Raw genomic sequence first — 13289 nt, 5'->3', positions numbered from 1 at the left:
ATTGAAACTACAATGAGGTATCACCTCACACCAGTGAGAATGGGCATCATCAGAAAATCTAAAAACAAATGCTGGAGAGGGTGTGGAGAAAAGGGAACCCTCTTGCACTGTTGGTGGGAATGTAAACTGATACAGCCACTATGGAGAACAGTACGGAGGTTCTTTAAAAAACTAAAAATAGAATTACCATATGACCCAGCAATCCCACTACTAGACATATACCCAGAGAAAACCATAATTCAAAAAGACACATGCGGGCTTCCCTGGTGGCGCAGTGGTTAAGAATCCACCTGCCAATGCAGGGGACATGGGTTCGAGCCCTGGTCCGGGAAGATCCCACATGCCGCGGAGCAACAAGCCCGTGTGCCACAACTGCTGAGCCTGTGCTCTAGAGCCTGTGAGCCACAACTATTGAGCCCATGTGCTACAACTACTGAAGCCTGTGTGCCTGGAACCCACGCCCCACAGCAAGGGAAGCCACCGCAGTGAGAAGCCTGCGCACCACAATGAAGAGTAGCCCCCGCTCGCCTCAACTAGAGAAAGCCCTCACACAGCAATGAAGACCCAACACAGCCAAAAAAAAGAATAAATAAAATAAATTAAAAAAAAAAAAAAGACACATGCACCCCAATGTCTATTGCAGCACTATTTACAATAGCCAGGTCATGGAAGCAACCTAAATGCCCATTGACAGACAAATGGTTAAAGAAGATGTGGTACATATAAACAATGGAATATTACTCAGTCATAAAAAGGAACGAAATTGAGTCATTTGTTGAGACGTGGATGGATCTAGAGACTGTCATACAGAGTGAAGTAAGTCAGAAAGAGAAAAACAAATATCGTATATTAATGCATGTACGTGGAACCTAGAAAAATGGTACAGATGAACTGGTTTGCAGGGCAGAAGTTGAGACACAGATGTAGAGAACAAACGTATGGACACCAAGGGCAGAAAGCCGCTGGCGGGTGGGGATGGTGGTGTGATGAATTGGGCAATTGGGAATGACATGTATACACTGATGTGTATAAAATTGATGACTAACAAGAACCTGCTGTATAAAAAAATAAATAAAATTAAATTTAAAAATTAAAAAAACAATCCCACTTACTACAGCACCAAAAAGAATAAAACACTTAGAAATGAATTTAACAAAGGAAGTCCAAGACTTGCACACTGAGAAGCACAAAATATTTTTCAAGGAAATTAAAGAAGATCAAAATAAATAGAACAATATGGACTGGAATATTTAATATTGTTAAAATGGCAATAGCCCGAAATTGATATTACATATTCAAAATAATCCCTATCAAAATCCCAGTGGGCATTTTTGCATAAGTTGACAAGCTGATTCTAAAATCACATGGAAAACAATCTTAAAAAAGAAGACTCAAATTCAACTCACCTTTCCCAATTTCAAAGTTACCAAAAAGCTACAGTAATCAAGACAGCGTGTTACTCACATTATGATAGTCATATAGGTCAATGGAGTACAATTTAAAGTTCAGAAATAAACCCATACCTTTATGGTCAATTGATTTTTGACAACTGTGCCAAGACAGTCAAATAGAGGAAGGATAGTCTTTCCCACTGATGTTGCTGGGAAAATTGAATATCCACATTTTAAAGAATAAGGTTGGACCCTTATCTCACACTATACACAAAAATTAACTCAAAATGGATCAGATATCCAAATATAAGAACTTAATCTATAAAAATAATCTATAAAATTCTCAGAAGAAAACATAGGAATAAAGCCTCATGACTTTGACTTAGGCAGTTGGTTCTTAGATACCTCATCACAAGCAGAAAACAGAAAAAGCAGAAAAAAAAGATATATTGGATTTCATCAAAATTAAAAACTTTTGTGCTGCAAATAATAACATCAAGAAAGTGAAAAGACATCCCATAGAATGGAAGAGACTATTTGCAAATCATATATCTAATAAGTGACATGAATATAGGATATATGAATAACTCTTACAATGCAATAATAAAAAGAGTAGTAACTCAATTAAAAATGGAAAAAGGATCTGAAAGAGACATTTCACTAAAGAAGATATACAAATGCCCAAAAAGAACATGAAAAGATCCTCAAAGTCATTGGTCATGAGGGAAATGTAAATCAAAACCAAGAGTTCCTACCTCACATCCACTAAGATGGCTATAATCAAAAAGACAGATCATAACAAGGGTTGTCAAGGATGTGGAGAAATTGGAATCTTCATACATTGCTGGTGGGAATGTAAAATTGTGCATCCCCTTGGGAAAAAAGCTTGCAAGTTCCTCAAAATGTTAAACATAACCATTACTATATAAGCCAGCAATTCCACTTTCATGTATATACCCAAGAGAAATGAAAACAAATGTATACACAAAACCCTGTCCACCAACGTTCAAAACAACATTATTCATAGTAGCCAAAAAGTGGAAACAACCCACATTTCTATTAGCTGATAAATGGACAAAGAAAATGAGGTCTATTGATACAATGGAATGTTATTCAGCCATTAAAAGGACTGAAGTACTGATACATGTTACAACATGAATGAACCTCAAAAGCACTGTGCTAAGAAAAAGAAGCTAGTCACAAAAGACCACATATTGTGTAATCCTATTTACATGACATTTCCAGAATAGGCAAATCTATAGGGACAGAAAGTAGATTAGTGGTTAACTAGAGTTGTGATGGGGGGGGCGGTGGCCAGGGATGGGGAGGCGATAATGATGAGTGACTACTAATGGATACAAGTTTTCTTTTTAGGATGGAACAAATGTTCAAAAATTAGTTTATGGTGATGTTACACAACTCTGTAAATATACCAAATATCATTGAATTGTATACTTTAATTTGGTAAACTTTCAACAAAGCTGTTAAAATAAATTAAAAATATATATGTAATATATATATATATGTAATATATATATATGTGTGTGTGTGTATAAAATTTATGTGGAGACATTTTTCTACTGAAGGGGAAAATCCAAAAGTTATAATGAAATTATAAAATGTGATTTCATAGAATAAAGTAAAATCAAGACACCAACAAAATATATGCGTCATGCCCATAAAAATCCTCCATCCCTTCTATGCAAACAATTCCTAAAAATTTATCAGAAAATGACAAACAGCCCAATATAAAATAGGGGAATACTATAAACAGGAAATTCAAAGAAAAGAAAATGCAATGTTCAAAAATATAAGATGGGTAAACTCAGCTGTCTAAAATATGCTAATTAAAACAATGAGATTTATCATTTTTATCCATCAGCTTGGCAAAAATTAAGAAGAGTAATAACTTATGAGACTAATGAGGATGTGGAGAAATTAATATGTTGTTTTCCAGATTGTTAATTGTTACAACTCTTTTGGAGTATCTAGCAAAATTTTAAACATTATAAATCGTATATTTTGAAATCTTATGTAAAAAAAAAGCACTAAAAACTTATGGATATGTGTATACATATATGTACACACAGACAGACACACACACACACACACACACACACAGAGGAATGTTTGTTATAGTATTGCTTTTAAGTACAAAACCCTAGAACCAATCTGGATGGCCATCAGTTGAATACGATTTAGCTATCCATAATTGTTATGGTATACATATACTACAGAATATTATGCATCTATCAAAAAGAATGAGTTAGGTCTATATGTATGAACTTGGAGTAATGTTCACGATATAATCTTTAGGGAAAGAGTCAGTTGCAGAATAGACCGTGCAGTGTGATTCTATCTTTGTTTAAAAAAAAAAAGTATGTATGTTGTTTACTGCCTTTCTCCTCCCACAGGGATATGCTTTGATGAGGGAAAAGACTTTTGCCTATTTTGTTTATTTCAATATCATCTGCGCCTAGAACAGTGTCTGACACATAGTAGGTGCTCAACATTTTTTTAATTCAATGAATGAGTAATTGCTTGTCTATTTTTGTAGTAGCAAGGAGAAGAGGGTGGAAGGATCCTCTCTAGGCTATTAATTTCAGTTGCCTCTGAGGAAAAGAATTACTGAGAAGTACTGGGAGGGAAGATCATTAACATTTGCTTTATACATCTTTGTTTTGTCTCACTTGTTAACAATAAACATATTCATTCTATAATACAAAAAATATTAAAAAGATAATGTCAAAGGGAGGAATGGGAGATAAGCTATGAATGCCATCACACAGAGACACATACTCAACTCAGTCATATACACTTCTGGGTAGAGAAGAGCCAAAGAGGCAAGAACAGACTGGGCTGTCTGGGGGCAGAGAAGGCTGGAGGTTACAGGAGTGGGTGGGTGCAGAGACTTTCTTTTCCTTATGTTCAATTAGGGACTGTTTGTGGATGCTGATGGCTTTATCCATCTAAAGAGATGCATACATTGAAAATTGCTGCTCTTGGTTTCAAATATGAGCGCATTCACCACTTGGCTTCTGGAATTACTTCCATTTTGTTTATACTAATGAGTAATGAGTAAGTCATTTTCTTCACTCCCATGGCTGCTCTTAGTCACTCTGGACTGGTTCTACTTGGTCACTAGTACCAGAGCTCAAAAATCTCCTTAGAGTATACATACCTTTGGTAAAGAGGCCTCAAGCATGTTGCCCTAGTTACTTGGTACTGGAAAAATCGGGGGGGCGTACCAGAACTCACTCTGATGTAAGCTCCTCGATTGCTACCTTCTTCATAATAATTAGATGCAGAAAATACAGTAATAACCTGGTTAAAGAGAGTGTGAGGTTCACATAGAGTTAGTTCTCAAAAGGTCCTTCAATAAAGTCAGAAACAGCTCAATTCTTAAAAAGCAAAAATCAAAGTTCAAAATCCATACAAATCATCCAAGTCTGATGGGATTTCCTGTGATTCCATTGAAGAGAAACAAGGCTTTGAAATCACTGTCTCCAGGAGTACGAACTTCTAGCCACTCATCCCCACAGTGCAATCTTGTGTACAATTTCAGTTCCATATCTTACAATCCTCCTTAATGCTCAGTTCTGTAAATTCTAATTTTCCAAGGGGGTAAAGCCTTTATTTTCTTTCCTTGTGCTATTTGAGCATTCAAAATAAAACTTGTCTAGTATCACAGTCCTTTTCTTTTGTCTGTAGCTGACTGATTTAGAGGGTTCAGGGCCCCCCACAAAACCAGTGCTTTAAGGTCAGAGAAATAGTGGCTAGATAAGGGACCATGGCCACTCTGTTGGGAAGGAACCAACCTTGGGGGCGTGGGGGAGGATGGGGAGCCTTGGGAGGGTAATACTTGTCAGTGACAGGAAAGCTGGTTTAGGCCCAGTCCTGCCCTAATGGGCAGGTCACTTCAGACAAACCACTGCTACTTTCTCCCCGTTTTCTTATTACAAATAAACCCTAAATAATACTTGCCTTACCATTTCGCAATGTCAGTATGAGCCTCCAATGAACTAAAAGAGTTAGGAAAAGTAAAAGTGTTGAAACAGAAGGAAAGGCCATGCAATTTGGTATTCCTTTTTAATTATTGCTGTTCACTAGGAGAAAAGGGGGCATCCCAGGACAACCTGGGACCAGAAACCAGCTCCTCAGGCCTCGCCTCTCTAGCCTATCAGACACCACTGAAGAAGCACAACGCATTCCATTTTAGTGGCTGCAGCGAAACTGCCCACAGAGAGGGACTTGCTAGAGCTCACCTACTCAGTGAATAGAAGAGAAGTATGTTTTGTGGTTCTGCTCTGCACAGGGAAAGTGCAAAAGGTGAAAGAGAGCAAACTGGATTCACTGCTGCCTTTCTGTGCTCAGTGACGATAAGTACATTCTTAACCCCACTACTGGAGATTTGCCTTGCGATTAGCACAGAACAAAGCCTTTCTGTGTGTGTACTTAGTGCCATGTGTCAGAGTTTCTATCTCTGGGATTAGGGAGGATCGGAGAAATAAACCAAATATCTCTTAGGGTGAGGGACAGTGATCTACCAAAGCATGCAGTTCTGTTTTGGGTCTAGGGAAGACATTTTCCCGTGGGCTTCGAGGTCAGACACATCCTGTGAAGAAAGACTAGGCTTAGGGGAAGGATGTCTGTGATGATGTCACCAACACTGTTAGCTTACCTTCCCATCATGGCAAATTTCATACCCTTCGGGCTTACATTCATGAGACCTAATGAGCATCTTCAACTGGTATTTATTAAGAATCTTGGAGGTAATGTCTGGTCCAAAATAGCAGCCCCCTCCTCGACCTGTATTTGGGTAACAGCCTCTTTTGCCTCTCGGATCACTCCACAGAATGTCGATAACCTTGGAACAACAAATCAGATTAGGCTGCCACTTACAACTGAGAGTTTATCTTTCTAGATTCCAACTTCTTTTCCAGAAATATTATCCCAAGTTATCCCAAAGTCTCACTATTTCTCATTCCTCCTTCAAAACTGTTTCACACTCATCTCCTCCATGAATCTTTTCCAGAATAATTTGAATGCCCATAGCCACCACAATCCCTTTCTACCCATCCCCAATAACCAATGTAGCAATACTTAGTAACCATGAAGGATCAGCCCTTGGGCTTTTTCTTTTTTTTTAATTCCATCGCAATTGCTTCACAATTGCTTAACCTACAGGGTCTTTTCTCTTAAAAAGAACTTCACTGCCATGTTCAAAGGAGAAAGTAGCTCCCCACAGTGAACATACAGGCACTTGGTGTTTTTAATATGTTCAAAGAGATAAGGTAAGTCTCCCAGCTATGGTGTTGGCCCTGGTTTTTGTCCTGTTGAGTACATAGCATGATAAAGCCTTTTCCCCATCACAAATATAGGCAACTGTTCACCCAAGAATACCTTGTAAAGCATCTCCTTCACTTTTTGCCCTCCTTGATAAGCACATTCTCAGCTTCAGGAGTACACTTAGCCATTGACTGGTTTTCCACAAGTATGTTATTAGCATAACATTTCCTTGTGGGGATGAAAGAGGCAAGTGCAGCCTGCATGATGCTCACGACTGAAGACCCAAGTTTCTAATAATTTTTTCATAAAAAATTGGGGGCTCCCTGTTTGTAGCTCTGATCTACATATAATGTTTCTTTATTCAAACATCTCCTATGGGAGCTTCAGCAGTAGTGTGAAAAACTAGCTTTGTAGTTAAAGCTATGCAACCTTGAGAAAAGTCTTTGGGTCTTACTTTCTTTAAAATCAGAGATTTGGGCCAGATGGCTTGTGAAGTATCTGAAAGTTCTAACAGACTTCATTTTCTAATTTTTCATAGTCTAATAGACTGTATTTTCCACATGTTTCTTTGAAGGGCATGAAGAAGCATGTATTTTAAGTTGTGCAGTTATTCTAGTGGGTCCAAATCAGATCTTAAAAAGACCAGAAATGGTTGTCCCACTAAACCTGACTGTACACCCATTTATAGGTCTGGTATTGAAGGGGAGCTAGAAATAAGTGAGGGGAAAGACAGTGAGGTGGAGAGAACAGAACTGGTAGGAGAACTTCTCTGGAATGCTAAGCACCTCATCAGAACTGGAGACACTGTGCACCAGGCACATTCCGGACACTTGCAGATGATTGATTTTTTTGATGATTGACTGAAGTGAGAATTAAAACCACCTAAGAAGATGCAGATCAGGATTCTCCTTTCTCCCCCACTGAATTCCAACACTGGCACAACCCTACCCTACAAATAAATATAATGGAACCCATTTACTTTGCTGGTGATTATGATGAAAATAACACTTGCATTTGAAACTGAGCCATATCTGAATCTTACACCATGAATTCATGTCTGGGAGACATGATCTGACCTTTAGTATAATGAAGGAGAAAACATGGAACACGAGGAGGCGTGTTTTATAAGGAGGAGATTAACTTTTAAATTCCTACATAAGATGCAAGTCATTTACAGCCAAAATTACCCCAGGAAAACCTTCTAAATTACTCTTAAAGCATAGTATACATGATTTTGTATATAAAACCCTATACAGACATATGGATGTGTGAATATTTTATATATGTGATAATGTAGAACATATGATAAATTATATGAAACTAAAATTTTATACTTTTTTCTCCTTTTTGCCATATGTATATAGTTGAAATTTACATAAGTTAAATGTACATATGATGGGACCCTGTTAAACTAGAATAAGCACTGGCCATGGAGTTAGCTCTTCAAGTGTCACCTATGTCACCATGGAACCTATTCGGGCCTTAGCTGACTCCTCAGTGAAATGAGGAAGATATAGCTAACATTCATTTTTCTTTGGTTCAAGGTCATAAGGGGTCATAAGGGGTATCAATTTTATAGAAGGGAGCTTCTTCAGAACCATCCATTCAATGAGTTCTGCATTTCTTTTCTCTGCCCAGAATTCATTCATTCATAAACTTTACAGAGACTGTGACGACAATATAGATTTAATTCTGAGGCTCACAAACAAAAAATGCTATAAAAGTCACTTTGTTGGTGAAACAAATTCCTCAGCAGAGACAATCTCTTTCCTCTCAACAACATCCTATCCACTGAAATGCAAGGGCCTTTGGGAGTACATGAAAGAATAAGTATTTACAACATTCCTTCCTGAAAATTTTCAAACCAAAGATTGGAAAGGTTTTTACTGAATGACAACTTTTGTATGACCTGGTCAACAAAAATCTATTTGTGTCTCAGCCTTTACACCTCCTAAATCCAAAATAAATCCTGCAAGTGTCCCATGCTTGCCTACAGTTTTAAGTAATCCAGTTTTCAAAAGTATGCTTTTGGGGAGAGATAATAGCTCTGAAAGATGTATCTAAACGCTTCTCTTCTAAGACACTAACACTGTAGATTCACTTTTGTATTTTCCCTTAGTTATGTGTCCTCCTTCCAGCTTTTGAATATGTCGTCTTAAAAGCTGTGCTCAGTCCAAACCTTCCAGCCAAGTACCTAGATGGCTTTAGATACCTACTCCTTGCCTACCCATCGCCTCATTGGATGAGGGGAGACTAGAGTAGTTCATTACTTTCTTGAGATCTCCCATCACTTTTTTTTTTTTTTTTTTTTTTTTGCGGTACACAGGCTCCTCACTGTTGTGGCCTCTCCCGTTGCGGAGCACAGGCTCCGGACGCGCAGGCTCAGGGGCCATGACTCACGGGCCCAGCCGCTCCGCGGCACGTGGGATCCTCCCGGACCGGGGCACGAACCCGTGTCCCCTGCATCGGCAGGCGGACTCTCAACTACTGCGCCAACAGGGAAGCCCTCTCCTATCACTCTTAAATCATCTTTCCCTTCAGAAAAAGAGCATGGGCATTAAAGTCAGACCTGGGATCAAATCCTGCTCTATCTTTCAGTGACTAGCCAAGTGACTACAAAAAAGCCATTTCACTCTTGGGAGCCTTCTCAATGAAGCTGACTACCCTATTTAAAATTGCACCTCTGTCCCCTACCTCCAGTTCTCTGTTTCCCCTAACCTTGTTCTAGTTTTAATTTTTTCCATAGAACTTCTCACTTAACATAGTTACTTGGTATTGTTATATAATTATATATGTAATATTATATAAATAACTTCATATATACATATTATTTAGCTCCTCCCCCTAAAACATAAACTCCATGAGGGAATATATCTTAGGTCACTTACTTTCTCAAAAGCTTAGAACAGTGCCTGACACATAGTAGATACTCAATAAATTTTACTTGTTAAGTGGATTAAGAGAAGGGAGTCACTCAGGACATAAATAATTAAAATTATTTTTTAAACCTTTCTGGTCTCTTTGTTGTTTCAAGTCTGTCCTGAAAGAAGAGGTCACGCTTGTCTCTATACGATGACTCAGCTATGAATACATACATCCCCCACATCTCAGGGAATATAAGATAAAATTTAAATTACAGCACTCTGCCAAGAATCATGCACTTCCATGAGTATGGAACAAATAGCCTACGATCTTTACTGCAACACAGCTCACAGATATTAAGAAATAAAGTAATTGTGAAATCTGTTTTTATCTGGAAATTTCAACTCTAGCTAACTAAAGTGTGCATGTCCATGATATACCAGGAAATGAGGAAAGAAAATTAAAGGTACAACTGAAATTATTAAAATATTGGGAATGAGATTCTGGTCAATTTTACCCTGTGTCAGCTCCAGTCATGTACACTGAGTCTGTAAGATGCCTCATCTACATTGTTGGGGTGAGGGGAGGTTCTATTACAGAATAATGACCACCAGTTTCCTTCCTCCCACTTCTTAAGGCTCCATCTCTCTACAATTCTAACTCATCCAAGCTTCCAGACTCCCTGATTTTCTTCTTGTGCAACTCCAATCTTTCTGGCATCATCCTTTTTATTCACTATAACCTTTGGTCTTTGGAATTTAGATATCAAAATTTAAGAAGGCATCTTTTCCTACTTGCTATAGGATGCCTCTTATACTTCTTTGATTTCTAAATACTTTGAATGCACAAGCCAGTGATTAATTCTATTTCTCTCTTATTACCTCTTCCTCTCTCTCTCTATCCTCCCGCCTCTCTTTCTCCTCATTGATTAGGGATTATTTTATACCAGAAATCACATTTTAGGGACTTCCCTGGCAGTCCAGTGGTTAAGACTCCATGCTCAGGGTGTAGCTCGGGGTGTAGACTTAACCAAACTAGTCCAGGGAAGCCACTAAACAAATAAATGAGCAAGAAAGCAAATAATAACAAGCCCTAGAGGAGCATGGAAATAATTAGAGTTACTGTATTACCTAAAATATCCAGTTTTCAACAAAAAATTACAAGACATGCAAACACACACACACACACACACACACACACACACACACACGCACACACACAGGGGAAAATAAGCAGACAATTGAAATTGCCTTTGAGGGGATTAGAAGTTGACTTAGCAGACAAGGATTTCAAACCAATTATTATAAATATTCTATTAAAACACAGCTATATATATATAACACTTCACTGAATAAGAACAGAATACATTTTCTTCTCAAGAGCACATGGAGCATTTTCCAAGATAGACCATATGCTAGAGCATTAAAAAAAAAGCCTCAATAAGTTTTAAAAGGATTTTAATCATGCTAAGTATGGTCTCCAACCACAAGTAAATTCAAGCAGAAATAATTAAGAGAAGGAAATATGGGAAATGCACAAATATACAGAAATTAAACAACATATTCCTAAAAAACATATAGGTTAAAGAAGAAATCACCAGAGAAATTAGAAAATACTTTGAGATGATTGAAAACTAAAGCACAATACAGCAAAACTTACAAGATGGAGCTAAAGCAGTACTTAAGGGAAACTTACAGCTTCATTAGCAAAGGAAAAAGAGTTCAAATCAGTGATACTACCTCTCACCTTAGGAAACTAGAAAAAGAAGAGCAAAATAAATCTAAATCAGAAGGAAGGAAATAATAAAGATTAGAGCAGAAATAAGTGAAGGAGAGAATAAAAAACAATAGAGAAAAGTCAATAAACCCAAAAGTTGATTCTTTGAAAAGACCAATAAAATTGACAAACCTTAGCGAGACCGACCAAGAAAAAAAGAGACTCAAATTACTAAAATCAGAAATGAAAGAGGAGACATCACTACCAACCTTGCAGATATTAAAAAAAAATTTTTAATATATATATATATTTCACATATATGTATATATTACAAACAACTTTAGGCCAACAAATTAGATAAATTAGATGAAATGGACAAATTTCAAGGAAGATACAAGCTATCAAGGATACCAAGATACAAACTACTCAAGAAGAAGTAGAAAATCTGAATAGAACTATAGCAAGAAAGAAGACTGAATTAGTAATTTTTAAACTGCCTACAAAGAAAAAAGCCTCGAAAAGTATCAAAGTGAAGCCAGCAACATACAAAATGGATTATACACCATGACCAAGTTGGATTTATCCCAGAAATGTAAGGTTGGTTTAACGTCTGAAATCAACCAATGTAATACACCACATTAGTAGAATAAAGGACAAACAATACATGATCGTCCTAATAGATACTGAAAAGCACTGACAAAGTCCAACACTCTTTCATAGTAAAAACACTCAAGAAAGTAGGCACAGAAGAGAAATTCCTCAATCTGATGAAGGGTAGGTAATATACGGACAAACAGCTAATATACTTAATGGGAAAGACTGAATGCTTCCCCCTAATATTAGGAATTAGACAATGATGTCTACTCTCACCACTTCTATTTTTCAACACTGTACTAGAGGTTCTAGACAGGGCAATGAAGCAAGAAAAAGAAATAAAAGGGGCTTCCTTGGTGGCGCAGTGGTTGAGAGTCCGCCTGCCGACGCAGGGGACACGGGTTCGTGCCCCGGTCCAGGAAGATCCCACGTGCCGCGGGGTGGCTGGGCCCGTGAGCCATGGCCGCTGAGCCTGAGCATCCGGAGCCTGTGTTCCGCAACGGGAGAGGCCACAACAGTGAGAGGCCCGAGTACCACAAAAAAAAAAAAAAAAAAAAAAAAGAAGAAATCAAAGACTGCTTGATTGGAAAGGAAGAAGCAAAACTATCTTTATTCACAGATAACATGCTCTTGTTTATACAAAGTCCCAAGGAATCCACTAAAAACCATTAGAATGAACAAACAAGTTTATCAAGGTTCACAACATGAGCTCAGTATACAAAAGTCAATGTATACCAGAAATGAACAATCCAAAATGCAATTAAGAAAACAATTCTATTTACAATAGCATCAAAAATATTTGGGAATAAACTAGGAATAACTTTAACAAGTGCCTCACTGTACGTGATTACAAAACACTGCTGAAATTAAAGATCTAAACAAATGGAAAGACATCCCACCTTCATGAAATTAAAGATATAATATTGTTAAGATTGCAATAGTAACTAAATTGATCCACGGATTCAAGGCAATGCCTACCAAAATCCCAGCTCTTTTTTGGTAGAAATTGGCAAGCTGATTCTAAAGTTCATATGGAAATTCAAGGGACCCAGAATAATCAAAATAATCTTGAAAAAGAAGAATAAAGGTGGAGAACTCACACTTCCCCGTTTCAAAACTTTCTACAAAGTTATAGTAATCAAAACTGTGTAGTAATGATAAAAAGATAGACATATAGATCATGGAATAGAATTAAGAGTCTAGAAATAAACCTTCATATTTACAGTCAATTGATTTTTCGGAAGGGTGTCAAGAAAATTCAAGGAGAGGAAGTCTTTTTAACAAATGGTGCTGCGATAATTGGATATCCACATGCAATAAAATCAATTTGGACACCTACCTCACACCATACACAAAAATTAACTCAAAATGGATTAGACACCTAGACGTAAGAACTAGAACTATAAAACTCTCAGAGGAAAACATAGAAATAAATCT

The 13289-nt window shown here is 37.4% G+C and overlaps 1 protein-coding gene across 1 annotated transcript in view; it reads right to left on the bottom strand.

Moving 5' to 3' along the window:
- Window positions 1-13289, bottom strand: part of PPEF1 (protein phosphatase with EF-hand domain 1) — a 148772-nt gene that overhangs the window by 19582 nt on the left and 115901 nt on the right. The window contains exons 16-17 of the mRNA XM_027099716.1: window positions 6073-6258; window positions 4573-4715 (exon numbers count right to left, since the gene is read on the bottom strand). Of these exons, the coding sequence (XP_026955517.1) occupies window positions 4573-4715; window positions 6073-6258 (329 nt within the window). The remainder of the gene's footprint in view (window positions 1-4572; window positions 4716-6072; window positions 6259-13289) is intronic.

Source organism: Aethalodelphis obliquidens, unplaced genomic scaffold (assembly GCF_003676395.1).
Source record: "Aethalodelphis obliquidens isolate GAN/ISIS:26980383/991018 unplaced genomic scaffold, ASM367639v1 scaffold137, whole genome shotgun sequence".
Classification (NCBI taxonomy): Eukaryota; Metazoa; Chordata; class Mammalia; order Artiodactyla; family Delphinidae; genus Aethalodelphis; species Aethalodelphis obliquidens.
Note: the sequence above shows the minus strand (reverse complement) of the source record. Positions and strands in the feature narration are given on the sequence as shown.